Here is a 21,098-nt window from a genome sequence, read left to right as displayed (position 1 = left end):
ACAGGAAAGAGACTGGGTTTTGGGTTTCTGTGTCCATTAAAGATTGTCTTTAATGAAGACCACGTTCAAGGGGTGGAGCTGTCAACCTATTACCTTGGGTGGTGAGTTAGAACTGGCCGGACCCGAGGCAGCTGAATGGAGCTGTGGCAGTAGTGTGGTCAGTGCGTGTCAGAGCAGTTATCTCTGGACCCGTCAGTGGACCCTAGCAATGAGGGATCCCATCAAGAGGAAGAAGGAGACGGCTGATGAATACTGACAGGCCAAGTGGACTGCAGCTTTGGCTAGGACAATAACCCAGATGTGAAAGGAATTTGGTAAGGCGATGCAGAAAATATTCCGAACATTTTGGAAGAGATTCTGGATCATCATCAGATGACTTAGTAATAGTGGGAAGCAGTACACCGTCAACATTGTGTATTGCTGACCTTGTCTCGAGAAGAACAAGCTAGCCCTAACCCTAACCCAGAAGAAAACAAGAACAAATATTTAAACTGGATTTAAAGTTTACATTTGTTCATTTTTTAACAATAATAACATGCATCAAGTATTCTTGTATATTAGTGCAGATGTGCTCCAGTGAAAATGTTTATATTTTATGCACGGTTTATTAAGTTAGGGTCAATGTGTGTGTTGTAGAGGCAAGATATAAACATGTTCCTCAGGATAGTTATTTGGAACTGAAGAAGCCTATAAGATGTGAGGTTAAATCTCTTCTGAAAAGTTAACTCAGTCCGTTTACCCCTGGTGACCCACAAGTAAATCATATGAATTTGGATAATTGTAACTTTGCATTGAAATTTACAATACATTTTTTGACAACAAGCCTCGGAGAAGCAGAGCAGTACCATTAAGTAACCACAAAGTAACCCAAATGCTGAGCGTGTGTGCAGGGCTTGTGTTGTCTTCATCGCTGCTGCTGTGAGGGCTTTCTGATCCGCTCGCCCGTCATCCTATGCTTCTCTGTGGTGAGCAGGTTGGGGGCCTGGTGGCTTTGGTCTGTGGGAAGACAGGGTGCTCTGTCCTCTGGCTAGTTTGCAGGCTGTCATGAACTAGTTGGCTCTCCCTCTCCCCTCAGTTCTGTACTTTCTGCAGAATCATTAATGGCGTATGGGAGTCTGCCTAACCAGCCTCCATGTGTTTTGTTGATTTTGAGGAAGAATTTGACCATGTCCCGTGAATAGAGATGTGGAGGCATGCTTTTGGAGTAAGGGGTATCAGATACCCTTATAAGAATTGTCTTTTCCCTGTTCCAACAATTGCCAGATTTTGTTTCCAGTGAGGGTTGGACTTTTGCAAGGCCACACTTTGTCACCGATTCTGTTTCTAACGTTTATTGAGCCAGGGTCCAGTTTGTTGGTCTCAAGATTGGGTCACTGCTTTTTTCAGATGACGTGCTCTCTTGGTTTCATCTGAGTGCATATTTTAAAGGTGGTGTTAGGTAAGGTGTCGTCTTTGGGTTGAGGGTGAGATCTTGCTCCAAGTAGCTCTCCAAATGGATGGATTTAGATAAAGATATAACTTTATTCATTAAAAATTCCTTTCTAAATTTTAGGTTTACAGTCACATCACAGTGCCCAACTGAAGAAGTAAGTGCAAGAACAAAGAACCAAACCCACTTAGATAAATTAGGATACAAACATAACATAAACATAGACCTAGATCTTTTCCCCATCACTCTCCTTCTGCTCTTTATCTATCATTTTGAGATAGGCTGAGTAGTGTCGCCATCCCACAGAGGCTCGTAGTAGAGCTGTCGCTCCTCCTGAAGCGGAGAAGACATTTACGCTGCGACCAAGTTGACATCAACATGTTTTAGCCCCTGAAATCCTATAGTATATGTTAAATAGTTGCTTGTCGTGTTTGGAGTGATCATCCCTTGAGAGGATTATTATCATTAAAGGGACTTCTTCACACAGTTTTGAAGATCATTTACCTAGCTTTAAACAAGGTTCTTTTCAGATCACTGCTTTGCTCTACTGTTCACCCTTTATAGACAGTCAGCACATTCTCAGAGTCCAACTGAACCACTCACAGTTGCAGTAATTTCCTTGTGTCAAGACCTGAAAGTCCCTCACAGGGAGCTGGACCTTTGCGGGGTCAGTACCGGGACACCCTCAGAACTAACAGCAGATGGTGACAAGGCCTTTGGGTCTCATTTGTCCATCTGACTTTCAGGAGCAGATTACACGATCTTCCAGAACGTTTAGCAAACAAAGTATTTTCTGCTGTTCTGTCCCTCAAACACATACACACACCTTTAATTATAGCACTCAGGTAAACTTCAGGCTGGGAGGAAGCCAGTACTTAGCATCACCATGGCAACCGTATCCCAGAGCTAGTTGCTGGGGGAGATTTGTTTTGTGCCTCCTCAGTTGGGAGATGGATGGACTTTGTGTGTGTGTGTGTGTGTGTCTGTGTGTGGGGGTGTGTGTGTGTGCGTGTGTGTGTTTGTGTGTGTATGTGTATGTGTTTACACCTGAGCTCGAACCAAAATTTAATGAAGAGATTTTTTTCGTTTTTGTTTGAATCTGATTCAGATCAGACGTCTGCCAGTGAGACTGAATCATCCTCCTCACTATCATGCTGCTGAACACACTTCCTGTTCTCCAGCCAGTAGTAGACTGAACACACACTATCCAACCCCCACCGCACCAGAGCTGAGTTATTGATCTATACAGCTTTTAACATAATGTTTTAACCATTTATAACACACTCTAACACAATGATGGGATGATAAATGACCGTCGTCTGCTTCCAGGAAACTTCCTTAGCCATGTGATGCGGCAGTTAAGGTGAAACACAGTTGCCCTGATGGCGACCCGCCCTAGTCACATGACCCAAAGTAGAGCACATGATCACTGATCAACGTCAACTGGTCCATAACAGACCGGAGATACACCACAAGCATCTTCAAAAGAAATATTGGGGGAGGATGTCCCCCACCATTTTATTCCTTTAAGACTGCATTCAAAATGGAAAACAGGGGAATTTCCTTTAGACTTCCTTAAAACAGCAGAATATTAAGTGACATTATTAATTAAAGTCAGCTATTGTAGACAAGCAGGTAAGTGCACAAAGTGGGGGACATGTTATTGTCATGTGGGGGAGTGTTTATGGATGGTAATATATACCCCTAACAGCATTAGGAAGAAGGAGCTCCACTCACCCGGCGTCGCTGCTGTTGCCACAGATTAGTGCGTCCTTCGCCCCTTCCATCTTGTAGAAGTTTTCTGGAGAAAAACACTCTTAGAGGACACAATGGTCACACTCTTACACAAAGACACACACAGAGTCATCAATCCCGCCACGGAAGACTTTGGAGAAGGAACTTTTCTCTGCATGACATGGGTCATTAATTTGCCGGAACACCTGGAGGCAATCAAACCTGCAACAATCTTCACGTTCACTCTGACGACAATGTTAAGCCACCAGCCTCTCATAATCCCTGTCATGTTTTCACCCGTACACACTGGACTGTGAGATGAGCTGGGCCAGGACCAAACAAGGACCTCCAACTGTGAAGAGGTCCGGACCATGCAGTCATCGGACACACTCAAAACCAGGGTCCATATGATCTCAGAATTATGTGGATTTCCTTCTAAAAAATGGGCGTACACCCAAATCCAGAAAATGGTGCATGCAAAAACAATATTACGATGTATGAACCTGTCCATAAAATTAAGTGTTTTCTGTACACACACATTCTTCTTGGGATGTTTTGTAAGGGGATATCTCCAATCACAGGAGGGCAACGCCATTTTGTTTGTTATATTACAAAAACAAGCCTAGAATTCCTGAGTTACATGAGGCCCGAGGTTTTCACAGCAAAAGGAATTCAGGTAAACTAGGGGGCAGGAAGTGACGCATCTCTCTTCTCATGTTTATGTTTGCTGGCCGTGACGACGGCGTCTGTCTGAAAGTAGACGGGCTGAAAGGTTGATGGCAGGAGCATCGATTGGACCTTCGTGGGTTTCGGGTTTCTCAGCAGCTTTTAGGGGTCGATTAGCACGCAGGGGACAAGGGTCTGATCCAGCTCACCGTTCAACAACTCGCCAGATGCCTGTGGGCTGTGATGCGCTTTTCGCAAGTTAGGTCACTATCTCAGTCTGCTCAGAATCTACTAAAACATTATGATTAATTGACAGACCTCAATTACGTCTCAGTCAAAGATAAGATATTGTGTTTTCCCTGCCATGGGAAATGGTTGAGCATATGCTTTTTTGCTCATACATGCTTACACACTCATTTAAGGGGCTAAAATCTGTTAATGTCTGTTGAATGTAGACTGTGCAACACACACACAGGACCTTGGAACCTCGACAGTCAGTTGCCGGCGGAGCTAACATCTGAACTACAGTATAAATCAAAGGTTTTTAGCACCCTAAGCTCACCCTCATCGTTGACAAACTCCTTGATCGAGTTCCAGGTCTTGTTGTTGCAAAAGAAGGTGCTGTTGGCGGGAAGAGAGTCGTTGACGCAGTGGGCAGCACTGCGGACGCACTTCTGCCTTAAGTTCCCCATGAAGAGCTGGAGACCGATAAGTGCGAAGACACTGAGGCAGAAGACAGTAAGGATCATCACGTCGGCCAGCTTCTTCACAGACTGGATCAGCGCGCCCACAATGGTCTTCAGACCTGCAGCATAGCAGACGCACACCAGCATAAGTGGACAACAATGGTTCCTACTGCCAATCAATGTTAGCATCAATGCAAAAGCTACTTACATGTTCTATCAACAACACATCAGTGGACAACAATGTCTTCTTCTGTCTATTAATACTAATTTAGCAAACAAAGACGCTGACTTTACTAACAATTTCATACACCAACATAGAAAAGACAGTGGGAACATCAGGAGGACAACACAAACCATAAAGTATTGGTGTAAAGTTTGCTCTGGAGAGGCATCTTTAGGTTATGCTAGCATGCTAGCATGTGGAGTGGAAAAACAGATGTTATCCAGATTTTTCACATATTCTACTACAGCTGGTTGCTAAACTAAACATTATTAGTCATCCGTCATCTTCCCTTTTATCAAACAAAGAAACCTACATCAACTGCAGAAAACAAAACCCTTAATCCCTCCCAGTGGCCTCAAAAACACCGGTTGGACTACATTTCTAACATCACTCACATGCTAGCAAAGTTCTGCTAAACAGAACCTTCTACTTTGACTCTTACTCCTCACCTGGAATGACTGAGATGGTTTTGAGGGCTCGCAGAACCCTGAACGTCCTCAAGGCTGAGACATTACCCAGGTCCACAAACTCAGTTACATATCTGCAGCAGGACGGAGACACACACACAGACACAGAGACACACACACAGAAGGTTGGACAGATCGACGAAGGGATTGACAACAACACTTGAGCAGAAGTCGGGCAACCAGAGTGGTGATGTGAGGTCAGTCAGTCAAACTAGACACTCATCCATGTTGGCACTGATCAGTCCAAACATTGTGACCTCCTGCCTTATATTGTGAAGAGAGGTCGGTGGTCAGTACCATGAGCCAGAATGAGCAGGCAGGTGGACATAATATTCTGGTTCCTTTGGAGGCTAACCAACCCTGGTTTTGACCGACTTCCTCTCCTTTACAGAAGGAGGATGGAAAATGGGCGGGGCCTGCAGCTGGGACAGACAGAGGGACACGTGCAGCAGCGGCATGCGCCCACCCACGCCGCACTCTGCCTGCCATGGCAGTCTCCCCCTGGTGGCCTTACCTGGGATGACTGAGATTGTCTTTAGGGCCCGCAGGACTCTGAAGGTTCTGAGGACCTGCAGGTTCCCTACTTTGATAAACTCGGTTAACAGCCTGCAGAGGTCAGCGACACAACAACAACAGAAGGAGAAGAAGAAGCTTCATAGTGAAATGATGACATCACTGATGTGACCAGCGCACGCTGGCTTAAGAGATAAGAGGCTAAGCACTCTAGTGCCCTCTAGCTGGGACAAATGTAACGCTGTTGACTCACTGCGCCGGCGTCTGATTGTCTGCCGTCACTTATCAGTTAATACAAGGAGGATTTATATATGACGCTGCTTCGTCCACTCGCCAAAATGTTTATGGAGTCTCACGGAGCCGGCCGGCTGATGGCATCCATTAACAGGTCATTTCACTGGGAGAGAGCAGCGGTGGATCGAAGGGGCTGTGAGGGGTGAGCGAGCTCCTTACATGGTGGGAGGAGCTGAGAGCATCAATCACATGGCACAATGTGTGCATGTGCGGTTTAATGTATATAAGTGTGCGTGTGAACGTGTGTGTGTGTGAATGCATGAGGGAGTGTGTGTGAATGTAGATGTGAGTGTTAGAGGCGTTGTGTGTGTTTGTTCTTTCGCTACTGAAGTTCCAACTGACAGCAGGATGACCCTTGGTTCAAGGATACACACATGAGTAGCATGTGTGTGTTTGTGAGTCACAGGTCATTATTCTGGAAGACAGAGGTCGGGATATAGTGCACAAGGAAAAATCTAATTTGCGGAACCAGAGCTGTCAATTTAGTAGATAACGGACTCAATTTTTCAGAAGTCTATAGATGATGACATCAGTTGACGCAGAAGACTAAGAGCTTTTACGATGGTTTGGTTCTTCATATCAGTCTTTGTCCTGACTTTAAGTGTTGTGCTCCAGTGTTACGTTCCAGTCAGCAGTTGACTCTCAGACGTGTGTAACGTGTGACTGATCAGAACATCACTACTCTCACACGTTCTCCAGCCACGGAGAGACTTGGAGAGATTGAGGTCCTCCTGCAACTGTCCCACTCAGACAATAAATCTGTGGTCATGTGACTGATATCGAACGGAAAAACCACATGAGCGGGAACTTTCTTTTGCCCGTCCATTCTGGACAACCATTTCACGGTTCTGATGGTTGTTTTGCCCTCTGAGTGGAACTGTGTCCCCCCTGTGGGACTCTGTTGGGGGTTGTAGGGTCAGATTATGCAACGCCCGCCAGCCAGCTCCTTCATCAGGTCTGAGCTGAATGGCCGTCTGTCACCGCTGAGTCTCAGGGTCGACTATTGATCCCATCAGTTCATTCCAATCGTCCTTCTCCCACACTTCTCGTCCCCCCTTCCCACTCCTCTATCGGTTGATTGATTGGAGCCTGATCGCTAACCAAACCTACGCAGTGGTTTTACATCACTAAAACAATTAGCCGAGTGGACAGATCGAACAGTGACTCTCATTGAAACACAAAACAGCTGTGTCCGAGTGAAGGTCTCAGACAGATTTCTGTGATCTCTATGTCAGACCCTGGAGAATGAGTCAGTCGACAGTGGGGAGTCACTGATGAGCCATGGAGGACAGTGCAGGATGAGTCCTGCATGAGTCACAGAGTAACTCAGGGATTATGTTTGATTCACAGATGCATCATCAAAGAGTCCTGGATGTCATCAATGAGTCGTGAACGAGTCACTGATGAGTCATGGTTGGGTCTGGGACAAGTTAGAGGAGTCATTATTAGGTCAGTTAATGTGTCACGGTTGAGTACTTAACAAGAAATTGATGAGTCATGTATGACTCGGTGTTTGGTGATGTCTGGTGACTCGTGATTTTAACATCAACCGACTCATGATTGGACAAAAGGAGTACACTCACGCCATGCTGATGACGCTGAAGTCCAACCAGTTCCATGGGTCCCTCAGGAAGGTAAAGGGTCCCACACAGAAGCCACGAGCCAGGATCTTGATGAGCGACTCAAAAGTGTAAATTCCAGTAAAGGTGTACCTGGAGAGGAGCAGACATCAGCATGCAGATTTTTGAGAATCAGATAAGTCTTTGCTTCTTTGGTGACCATCTTTTGAATCAGAGAGGGATATGGACATTTGGAGGGCCTTCAAAGCGGTGAAAAAAATATTTTTGGAATGAAAATGAATCATGAGTAAAAGATAAAACTGATGAAAAAATATGAGAAAGGATGAAAAGAGAGCAGAAATATGATAGGGGGATGCATCTTTTCCCTTCTTGTCCCCAGATAGAAGTTTGAAGTGACAGAAGTCAAGTGGCTGGGATACTTACTCTAGGTACTTGGCCCAGTTGGCGGGTTCCGACATGGCCATAAAGCAGCAGTTGGTGAGGATGGTGCACATAATGAAGAGGCTGAACAACGTGGCATTGTCAAGGAAACATTGTTATTGTGCACTGATTTTTGAACTTTATTGTGTGTGTGAGTAAGATGGTCCTGTGTCATCATCAAGTTGAGTCAGCCAAGGACTTTACATCAAGTTTCACCATTGATGTGCACATGTTGTTGAATGATCTTGTAGTGTAGTGTCTTAGCCAAGTGACGTAGTCAAGTTTCATTCCTTGGGTCGTTGTCTATTGTTTTGCATGTGTTGGAGTCAATCAAGTGTCATAGTGTTGTACTTGCGTAGTGTTGTACATAGTTAAATTTTCTAGGCGTATCCTAGTGACGTTCCATAGTGTTGTGTCTATGGGATACTACAATTTTGTGTTCTGTAGTCAAGCGTTGTAGCAGAGTATCAAAATTCAGTGTCATTTTGTCGTGGTTGTGTGGTGCGTGAATATTTAGTATCATGGTCAAGATGCATAGTCTAGTGATATAGTCAATGTCATAGTTGAGTGTCGTAGTCCAATATTTTAGTCAAGCGAGGTAGACAGCTATTGTAGTCAAATGTAGAAGTCTGTTGGTCGCCGCCACAAACAAGATTCGTAGTCGAAGGCTGGAGTCAAGTACTGTATTCAATTGTTGTAGTCTCTCTCTCATTCCAATCCCTCCAGCTGCAGTGTTTTTCAACTCTCCTTCCCTCTGCTCCACTTTACCTGCCTGCCACTCCCACCTCATTAACTGTGGTCCACCGCATACTCAGCTTCCGAACAGCCCTGCATATAAGCATCTCCGCTCTCACTCATATGCCATATTGTTACAGCCCTAAGGATTCATCAATATGATCACCCAGTGCCAACTCTGCCTGTTTCCGACCTCCAGCCCTCTTCCCATTGGTGCCACTTTAAACTGCCTGTGTGGCTTTGACCCACCTGCCTGCCCGTGGCTACACATTTTCCTGTCTTTGCTGTGTTTAGAAAATTAAAACACAGTCACCAGCTTGCTGTTCTTTTCAGGCCTTCATGGAGAAGCTACGGAAGGTTTTTGGGCGCATTTCCTTGGGTCCTGATGCTACTGGAGGACTCATAAGTCAGAAGCAGGGGGATCGGACATTTGCTGACTATGACATTGACATCCGAACCTGGGCTTGTCTCAGTGACTGGAAGACTGCTGCAGAGCGAGACCTTTTGGACTAGCTTCTTACATTAAGGATGAGCTAGTCTTGTTTGACCTCCTTTATTAGCTGGATAGACTCATCTAGCTGACCACAACCAGACCTTCCACCCGCCAGCGTTGGCTACAAGCCGACCTTAACATCCTCTTAGAAACTGCTCATGGAGGGGTGATGCCGGAGAGCGAATCTCTCTCTACTGTTGCCAGGCCAGTCACTTCATCTCCTGGTGTCCAGTAAAAGGGTGAGCACAGCAGAAAGAAGGGGCATCCTGCTGACCCATTGCCCCAACTGAAGATCTTGTTTTACGTCCAGCTCCCGCTGGCAGGGGGTTCCCTCGCCACCTTCCTTGACTCTGCTGCAGATGTTAACAGTCAGTTGCTCACACACTGCCTGCTCACTCCTGTTCCACCTCTGATCTCTCCATTGTGCCTCTGCTCCCTGTCTGCACCTGACAGGGAGGCCATGGAGACCCACGTTTGTGATTCTGCATTGTTCTAATCCGCCAGAAGGCTTGATTTATAACTGCTCTTGTGAATACAAATCTTCGCACCACCCATTTTTAAATCCTTTAAGAAGATTTTATAGTGAATGTGTACAAGGATTCACGTTTTATATTCTTTTGTAATTAAAGTACCTAAATAAACATTTATTTTATTGTATGCTTTATTTTTCTTTCTCTTAACTATGGCTGTCACTTAACAATCAACGAGTTTATTTAATTGTATTATTAATAGATATTATGTTACAGAAAGAATACTTGAAAAAATAGGGCATAAAAAATAAATGTTTTATTATATAACAATTTCAATATTGAGGGAAAAAAATTGCAATCATATTATTTTCCAAAAACGTTCGGTGTTAATTATGTAATTGGTCATCTGTAACTGTTGGTGGTGAAGTTAGGAGGGAACCAAGACCCCGTTCATTTTTTGAACTGACCTCAAGAACCTTGGGTACCGTTCTCTAAATACTCTCCACAGGCCAGGTGGGCTCTGTTCTTCACCAGATTCAGCTTCTCCCTTTCCTACAGACCAGGCACGAAGGCAAGATCTTGGAAAAGGGAGGGAGCTTAGCAATAGGCCTAAAATTACTGAGGTCAGTCGGGTCTAGTTTTTTAACTAAGGGCCCCTCAATGGCATGTTTAAATGCATTGGGAAAAACACCTGTGCAAAGGGAGAGGTTAACCATTTTGGCAACCTAGGGGGCATTTTCGTCAAACAGTTTTAGAAAGAGCCTTAATGGAAGGATGCAGGATGAGCAAAAGCAGGGTTTCATCTTGTAGTGACAGGCCTAAAGGAGGACCACAGGCTGGACACAGGCTCAATGACGGCATGGGTTCCACGCTAAAAGGGAGGTGTGAGCTTCATGGAAGACATGGGTGATTGGAGCAGCAGGACACACGATAGAATTTATCGTGTCGAATAAAGCTTTAGGGTTTTTCTTACTTACTGTTACCAGTCTGGCAGTTTCCATCATGTCATTGTATGAGGACATTAGGTCCCTGAGTTGAAGTCTGTGCACCTCAAGTTTAGTTGATTTCCACAGAGGCTCAGTCTTTTTACAAAGTCTCTTCAGACTCAGGAGATCCTCATTTGTGAGTGTGTTTGTATACACAGTTTTTTTTTCTGTATTGACAAGTTCGATTTAACAGGTGCCACCCGAGGCAGTATTTCAACATAATGATTTGAAAACAGATTGTGGAGTTGATGGTTGAGCTGGAGCGCAGCCTGCTCCCATCAGTGTGTGATTGTAATTGTGATGTTCCTCTTCCTCGGTGTACTGCAATTGGGTCCAAACCACACCTGTTACAAGTATTGTAGTCAAATGCTGTCAAGTATTGAAGTCAAATATCGTAGTCAAGACTCGTATTAGAGTGTACTTGTCAATCATTGTAGTTAATTGCGTAGTCAAGTATTTTAGTCAAAAGGTTGTAGTAAAGTTATGTAGTTAAATGTTTTAGTCGAGTACTGTGGTAAATACATGATTTTAGGGAAATGTTGTGTGAAGTTCTGTAATCAAATGTTAAAGTTGAATGTCATAGTCTAAGTATTGTATTCAAGATTCATTCCAAGGTTTCATTCTGATCTTTGATTATAGTAAACACTGGAAACATGAAAGCGGCAGGAGGAAAGAGCCGACTCAGCGACAACTAAAGTCTTCAAACTCTGGCGAAAACATTCACCTGCCGCCTCAGCTGTCAATCACGGCTATAATTGATGGCTAATTACAGTAATTTGTCGGGAGAGCTTTCGCATGGAAGCGGTGGCGTTCTGGCAGGTACGGAGGTGACTGTGGATCCAGCGGCGGCTCTAATGAAGTCACAGGAGATAATTCAGTTACAGATTGACAAACAGCTCCGACCACCCCCGAATGCCACCAAAGACCCCTAAATAATTATGTGCTAATGATAGACCCGACTTTGCGGCTGCAGCCCCACGCTAACGTCATTATGCAACCCACATACACGACGGGATCCCGATTCCCTCTGGCTTTTTCTTGTTTTTCAAATTTCTTATGCCGAGCAACTTGACCACTGACAACCGTCCACGACACAGAACCATTCAGCTTGTTGAGTGAGCCCTCAGTTCAGACAAACGATTTTGTTTCATTTTGTGAGTCGGGTCCCCTCGGTTGGAGATGACAACAATCTCAGATTATTATCATCTAGGTTTGTAGTAGCACCAACGACTCCAGTTCTTGAGTCAAAGACTCAGGTCTTGAGTTCAACATCTCGGTCTCGGGTACAGACGTGTCATAGAGATCCATCATGGACGGAAGATTAACTGGAAACCTCAAGAGTCCAGACTTAATTGCGTGGTCAACCCTGGTTACAGGTCAGGTCGGGCATGAATAAATGTTTTATGTGTGTACGACTGAGTAATACTATAGTCCGGTCAAATTCCACGACCAAAGGTCCAGGTCACATCGGGGTGAACAAAATTTCAGGAAACACCGACAATCTAAAGTGCACACACTGACACACACACACACACACAAACACTTGCTCACTAACGAAGCACAGACACACAAACTCACAATCGCGAGCAAAAAGCACACACATACATTCACAAACACGTCAGCAACACCACAGCTCCATCGTGACCTCTTCACCCACTCGTCTCCTCCACAGCGGTTAGTGTGTGTTTGTGCGAGTGTGTGCGTGTGAGTGTGAGTTGGAGTGTTCAGCTCGACATCTCTCAACAGCAGCAGTCGAAACAGAAATAGACGGGTGTGAGGTGAAGGGGTTGGTTCATGTGAGTCAACAGTCTCTGGGCCTGCGCTCACACCTTTGACCGCGGCGAGGAAGGATATGAGTGGACCAGGATCTTGATGGCGACTCTGCGGACCGGGTGGAATGGGCTGAAGATGTAGAGGGCGGAGGTGGCACTGAACCTGAAGATGGCCTTCCCCTTGTTCACCGCGATAAAGGTCTGCAGGACAACACACAGCTGGGTCAGCACACACACAGAGACTCACACACATTTATACTAACTCACCAACACACACATGATTACACTCTCATGCACACACAAATAGTTACACGAGGACAAAAACTCTCACAGATAAAAAAAACACACACATTAACAAACCAGAGTTTCATCGAAATCAAACTCACACAACTCACACATGATTACACTCATGCACACAAGTAGTTACACTAGAACAAAAAGTCACACAGATAAGAAAAACACATACTCAGAAATACATACAAAATCAAACTCACACAACTCACAAATGATTACACTCTCATGCACACAAGTAGTTACACTAGGACAAAAACTCACACAGATAAAAAAAAACACACACTCAGAAATACATACAAAATCAAACTCACATTTGATTACACTCTCATGCACACAAGTAGTTACACGGGGACAAAAACTCACACAGATTAAAAAAAACAAACACATTAACAAACCAGAGTTTGATTTTGTATGTATTTCTGAGTGTGTGTGCACATTACACTCAGAAATACATACAAAATCAAACTCACACACACAAAGACACACACACCTATACACACTCACCAACACACACACTTACAAAATTACACTCACACATAAAAAAGTCACCTTATAACAAAAACCTCAAACACAAACAAAAACACACCCCTAAACAGACTCTCACAAAAGCGCACACACTAAAAAAAAAACACACAGATACATTTACAAAATCACACTCACACTAACAAAAGTACATTGTCACTCACACAAACACACATGTGTGAGAAATACACTGACACACATTAATAGAATGACACAGATAAACACTTACGCTAACAAAAGCACACTCACACATTAACAAAAGCACACTCAAATATACAAACACACTCACACACACACACTGACATATATATATATATATATACCCAAGAAATCATATATGCCAGCACGTACACAGACACGTATACAAACACACACAGACCCTCTTGTTTCTGAAGTAGTATGGATCGATGTCCTCCAGTGGGACGCCCACCAGGTGAGTCGGTGTGTCTGCGAAGATCCGTGGCAGCTGTTTTCCCGCCTCCAGGTCTGCACGAGGTCGAGGAAGCACAACGTCGCCAAGGTCCTGAAACACACACACCCAGAAAGATATGAGAGCAGGTCCACGGGCCTCTACCGGGCCACATCAATACCTCCTGGTAGTGTTTGTTCCGTCTGGCCTGCTCTTCAGTGATGCGCCGCTCGATAGCAGCCAGGGAGTCCGGCGTGAAGCGCTGGAAGCTCTCAGGTCCCATTGGAAACACACAGCTGGCCATCTTGACATCCTGATCCTGCTGCTGACCGCACGTTGACCAACTGTTGAGCACACCTTCATCATCATCATCATCTTCATCTTCATCATCATCATCATCATCATCATCATCATCATCATCATCATCATCATCATGACAATTATCATCATCCTAATATTCATTGTCATCATCATCTTCATCTTCATCTTCATCTTCATCATCATCATCATCATCATGACAATTATCATCATCCTAACATTCATTGTCATCATCATCTTCATCTTCATCATCATCATCATCATCATGACAATAATCATCATCCTAATATTCATTGTCATCATCATCTTCATCTTCATCATCATCATGACAATTATCATCATACTTATATTTATTGTCCACATCATCATCATCAGCATCTTCATCATCATCATGGCAGTTATCATGATCCTTATATTTATTGTCATCATCATCATCTTCATCATCATCCTTGTATTTATTGTCATCCTCATCATCATCATCATCATCTTCATCATCATCCTTATATTTATTGTCATCATCATCTTCATCTTCATCATCATCTTTTCATTTATTGTCATCCTCATGATCATCATCTTCATCATCATGACAGTTATGATCATCCTTATATTTATTGTCATCATCATCATCTTCATCATCATCCTTGTATTTATTGTCATCCTCATCATCATCATCATCATCATCTTCATCATCATCTTTTTATTTATTGTCATCCTCATGATCATCATCTTCATCATCACGACAGTTATCATGATCCTTATATTTATTGTCATCATCATCATCTTCATCATCATCCTTGTATTTATTGTCATCCTCATCATCATCATCATCATCCTTATATTTATTGTCATCATCATCTTCATCATCATCATGACAGTTATCATGATCCTTATATTTATTGTCATCATCATCATCTTCATTATCATCCTTGTATTTATTGTCATCCTCATCATCATCATCTTAATCATCTTCATCATCATCTTTTTATTTATTGTCATCCTCATGATCATCATCTTCATCATCATGACAGTTATCATGATCCTTATATTTATTGTCATCATCATCATCTTCATCATCATCCTTGTATTTATTGTCATCATCATCATCATCATCATCATCATCATCATCATCATCATCATCTTCATCATCATCATGACAATTATCATCATGACAGTTATCATGATCCTTATATTTATTGTCATCATCATCATCTTCATCATCATCCTTGTATTTATTGTCATCCTCATCATCATCATCATCATCATCTTCATCATCATCCTTATATTTATTGTCATCATCATCTTCATCTTCATCATCATCATGACAATTATCATCATGACAGTTATCATGATCCTTATATTTATTGTCATCATCATCATCTTCATCATCATCCTTGTATTTATTGTCATCCTCATCATCATCATCATCTTCATCATCATCCTTATATTTATTGTCATCATCATCTTCATCTTCATCATCATCATGACAATTATCATCATGACAGTTATCATGATCCTTATATTTATTGTCATCATCATCATCTTCATCATCATCCTTGTATTTATTGTCATCCTCATCATCATCATCTTAGTCATCTTCATCATCTTTTTATTTATTGTCATCCTCATGATCATCATCTTCATCATCATGACAGTTATGATCATCCTTATATTTATCTTCATCATCATCATCTTCATCATCATCATGACAATTATCATCATCCTTATATTTATTGTCATCATCATCATCTTCATCATCATCCTTGTATTAATTGTCATCGTCATCATCATCATGACAGTTATTATCATCCTTATATTTATTGTCATCTTCATCATCTTCATCATCATCATCATGACAATTATCATCATCCTTATATATATCGTCATCATCATCATCTTCATCATGACAAATATCATCATCTTTCATCATCATCATCATCTTCATCATCATGACAGTTATTATCAACCTTATATTTATTGTCATCATCATCTTCATCATCATCATCATCATGACAATTATCATCATCCTTAAAACTCTTCACTGGCTTCCAGTTTCTTTCAGGATCAACTTTAAAATTCTGGTTCTTACTTTCAGATCTATTCATGGTCAGGCTCCTCCTTACATCACTGATCTGATCCAGCCTTACACCCCAGCTCGGGCTCTGAGGTCTGTGGAGCAGAATCTACTCGCACACGGCTCAGGACCAGAGGAGAGAAATATTTTCAGGCGGTTGCTCCTAAGCTTTGGAACGATCTTCCTCTGTCTTTGCGCTTGATGGATCTACTGACTCCTTCAAGAAACATCTTAAGACGTTTCTATTTGTTCAGGCTTTTCCTTGATTTTCTGGAACTCCTGTGTTGTTCTCAGTATTATCTTGATCTTTAAAGTATATACTTTTTTGAGTATTGTTTTGATTGTTTAAGCGCTTTGTGACCCTGGTCTGGAAAAGCGCTATATAAATAAATATTACTTACTTGCTTACTTAATTATATTAATTGTCATCATCATCACCTTCATCATCATCATGACAAATATCATCAATATTTATTGTCATCATAATATTCATCATCATCATCATGACAATTATCATCATCCTTATATTTATCGTCATCATCATCATCTTCATCATGACAAATATCATCATCCTTCTATTAATTGTCATCATCATCATCATCTTCATCATCATGACAGTTATTATCATCCTTATATTTATTGTCAACTTCATCGTCATGACAGTTATTATAATCCTTATATTTATCGTCATCATCATCATTATCATCATGACAATTATCATCATCCTTATATTTATTGTCATCATCATCATCTTCATCATCATCCTTGTATTAATTGTCATCATCATCATCATCTTCATCATCATGACAGTTATTATCATCCTTATATTTATTGTCATCATCATCATCTTCATCATGACAATTATCATCATCCTTATATTTATTGTCATCATCATCTTCATCTTCATCATCATCGTCATCATCATCATAACAATTATCATGATCCTTATATTTATCATCATCATCTTCATCATCATCATCATGACAATTATCATAATCCTAATATTTATTGTCATCATCATCTTCATCATCATCATCATGACAATTATCATAATCCTTATATTTATTGTCATCATCATCTTCATCATCATCATCATGACAATTATCATCATCCTTATATTTATTGTCATCATCTTCATCATCATCATGACAAATATCATCATCCTTCTATTAATTGTCATCATCATCATCATCTTCATCATCATGACAGTTATTATCATCCTTATATTTATTGTCAACTTCATCATCATGACAGTTATTATCATCCTTATATTTATCGTCATCATCATCATTATCATCATGACAATTATCATCATCCTTCTATTAATTGTCATCATCATCATCATCTTCATCATCATGACAGTTATTATCATCCTTATATTTATTGTCAACTTCATCATCATGACAGTTATTATCATCCTTATATTTATCGTCATCATCATCATCATCATCATGACAATTATCATCATCCTTATATTTATTGTCATCATCATCATCTTCATCATCATCCTGTATTAATTGTCATCATCATCATCATCTTCATCATCATGACAGTTATTATCATCCTTATATTTATTGTCATCATCATCATCTTCATCATGACAATTATCATCATCCTTATATTTATTGTCATCATCATCTTCATCTTCATCATCATCGTCATCATCATCATAACAATTATCATGATCCTTATATTTATCATCATCATCATCATCATCATCATCATGACAATTATCATAATCCTTATATTTATTGTCATCATCATCTTCATCATCATCATCATGACAATTATCATAATCCTTATATTTATTGTCATCATCATCTTCATCATCATCATCATGACAATTATCATCATCCTTATATTTATTGTCATCATCATCTTCATCATCATCATCATAACAATTATCATGATCCTTATATTTATCATCATCATCTTCATCATCATCATCATGACAATTATCATAATCCTTATATTTATTGTCATCATCATCTTCATCATCATCATCATGACAATTATCATAATCCTTATATTTATTGTCATCATCATCTTCATCATCATCATCATGACAATTATCATCATACTTATATTTATTGTCATCATCATCTTCATCATCATCATCATGACAATTATCATCATCCTTATATTTATTGTCATCATCATCTTCATCATCATCATCATGACAATTATCATCATCCTTATATTTATCATCATCATCTTCATCATCATTTTCATGACAATTATCATCATCCTTATATTTATTGTCATCATCATCATCTTCATCATCATCTTCATAACAATTATCATCATCTTTGTATTTATTGTTATCATCATCTTCATCATCATTTTCATGACGATTATCATCATCCTTAAATGTATTGTCATCATCATCATCGTCATCATCATCATAACAATTATCATCATCTTTGTATTTATTGTCATCATCATCATCTTCATCATCATCCTTGTATTTATTGTCATCATAATCATCTCCATCGTCATGACAGTTATAATCATCCTTATATTTATCATCATCATCTTCATCATCATCATCATGACAATTATCATCATCCTTATATTTATTGTTATCATCATCTTCATCAACATTTTCATGACGATTATCATCATCCTTAAATGTATCATCATCATCATCATCGTCATCATCATCATAACAATTATCATCATCTTTGTATTTATTGTCATCATCAGCATCTTCATCATCATCCTTGTATTTATTGTCATCATCATCATCTTCATCATCATCCTTGTATTTATTGTCATCATCATCATCTTCATCGTCATGACAGTTATAATCATCCTTATATTTATCATCATCATCATCATCTTCATCATGACAAATATCATCATCCTTGTATTTATTGTCATAATCATCATCATCATCATCTTCATCATCATGACAGTTATAATCATCCTTATATTTATCGTCATCATCATCATCATCATGACAATTATCATCATTCTTATATTTATTGTCATCATCATCATCTTCATCATCTTCATCATGACAATTATCATCATCCTTGTATTAATTATCATCATCATCGTCATCTTCATCATCATGACAGTTATAATCATCCTTATATTTATCATCATCATCATGACAATTATCATCATTCTTATATTTATTGTGATCACAATAATCTTCATCATCATCATCATGACAATTATCATCCTTATATTTATTGTCATCATCATCATCTTCATCATCTTCATCATGACAATTATCATCATCCTTGTATTAATTATCATCATCATCGTCATCTTCATCATCATGACAGTTATTATCATCCTTATATTTATTGTCATCACAATAATCTTCATCATTATCATGACAATTATCATCCTTATATTTATTTTCATCATCATCATCATGACAATTATCATCTTTATATTTATTGTCATCATCATCATCTTCATCATCATCATCATCTTCATCATCATCATCATGACAATTATCATCATCCTTATATTTATTGTCATCACAATAATCTTCATCATTATCATGACAATTATCATCCTTATATTTATTTTCATCATCATCATCATGACAATTATCATCTTTATATTTATTGTCATCATCATCATCATCATCATCATCTTCATCATCATCATCATGACAATTATCATCATCCTTGTATTAATTATCATCATCATCGTCATCTTCATCATCATGACAGTTATAATCATCCTTATATTTATCGTCATCATCATCATCATGACAATTATCATCATTCTTATATTTATTGTGATCACAATAATCTTCATCATCAACATCATGACAATTATCATCCTTATATTTATTGTCATCATCATCATCTTCATCATGACAATTATCATCATCCTTGTATTAATTATCATCATCATCGTCATCTTCATCATCATGACAGTTATTATCATCCTTATATTAATGGTCATCATCATCATCATGAAAATTATCATCATCCTTATATTTATTGTCATCACAATAATCTTCATCATTATCATGACGATTATCATCCTTATATTTATTTTCATCATCATCATCATGACAATTATCATCTTTATATTTATTGTCATCATCATCATCTTCATCATCATCATCATCTTCATCATCATCATCATGACAATTATCATCATCCTTGTATTAATTATCATCATCATCGTCATCTTCATCATCATGACAGTTATAATCATCCTTATATTTATCGTCATCATCATCATCATGAAAATTATCATCATTCTTATATTTATTGTGATCACAATAATCTTCATCATTATCATGACAATTATCATCCTTATATTTATTTTCATCATCATCATCATGACAATTATCATCTTTATATTTATTGTCATCATCATCATCTTCATCATCATCATCATCTTCATCATCATCATCATGACAGTTATCATCATCCTTATATTAATGGTCATCATCATATTCATCATCATCATCATGACAATTATCATCATCCTTATATTAATGGTCATCATCATCTTCATCATCATCATGACAATTATCATCATCCTTATATTTATTGTCATCATCATCATCTTCATCATCATCCTTGTATTTATTGTCATCATCATCATCATCATTTTCATCATCATGACAGTTATAATCATCCCTATATTTATCGTCATCATCATCTTCATCATGACAATTATCATCATCCTTGTATAAATTATCATCATCATCGTCATCATCATCATCATCATGAAAATGATCATTATCCTTATATTTATTGTCTTCATCATCTTCATCATCATCATCATCATCATCATCATCATGACAATTATCATCATCCTTGTATTAATTGGCATCATCATCAACATCATCATGACATTTATCATCATCCTTATATTTATTGTCATCACAATAATCTTCATCATCATCATCATGACAATTATCATCATCCATATATTTATTGTCTTCATCATCATCATCATCATCATCATCATCATCATGACAATTATCATCATCCTTATATTTATCGACATCATCATCATGTTCATCATCAT

At 39.6% G+C, this 21,098-nt stretch overlaps 1 protein-coding gene across 1 annotated transcript in view; it reads right to left on the bottom strand.

The window, feature by feature from the left end:
- Nucleotides 1–21,098, bottom strand: part of LOC148082206 (sodium channel protein type 5 subunit alpha-like) — a 64,938-nt gene that overhangs the window by 27,717 nt on the left and 16,123 nt on the right. Inside the window, exons 2-9 of the mRNA XM_087790190.1 lie at nucleotides 13,875–14,037; nucleotides 13,664–13,807; nucleotides 12,551–12,669; nucleotides 8,016–8,105; nucleotides 7,596–7,724; nucleotides 5,188–5,279; nucleotides 4,392–4,634; nucleotides 3,167–3,230 (exon numbers count right to left, since the gene is read on the bottom strand). Of these exons, the coding sequence (XP_087646316.1) occupies nucleotides 3,167–3,230; nucleotides 4,392–4,634; nucleotides 5,188–5,279; nucleotides 7,596–7,724; nucleotides 8,016–8,105; nucleotides 12,551–12,669; nucleotides 13,664–13,807; nucleotides 13,875–13,997 (1,004 nt within the window). The 5' untranslated portion in view covers nucleotides 13,998–14,037. The remainder of the gene's footprint in view (nucleotides 1–3,166; nucleotides 3,231–4,391; nucleotides 4,635–5,187; nucleotides 5,280–7,595; nucleotides 7,725–8,015; nucleotides 8,106–12,550; nucleotides 12,670–13,663; nucleotides 13,808–13,874; nucleotides 14,038–21,098) is intronic.

The sequence above is a fragment of the Callionymus lyra genome, chromosome 4 (genome assembly GCF_982586985.1).
Source record: "Callionymus lyra chromosome 4, fCalLyr1.hap1.1, whole genome shotgun sequence".
Classification (NCBI taxonomy): Eukaryota; Metazoa; Chordata; class Actinopteri; order Syngnathiformes; family Callionymidae; genus Callionymus; species Callionymus lyra.
Note: the sequence above shows the minus strand (reverse complement) of the source record. Positions and strands in the feature narration are given on the sequence as shown.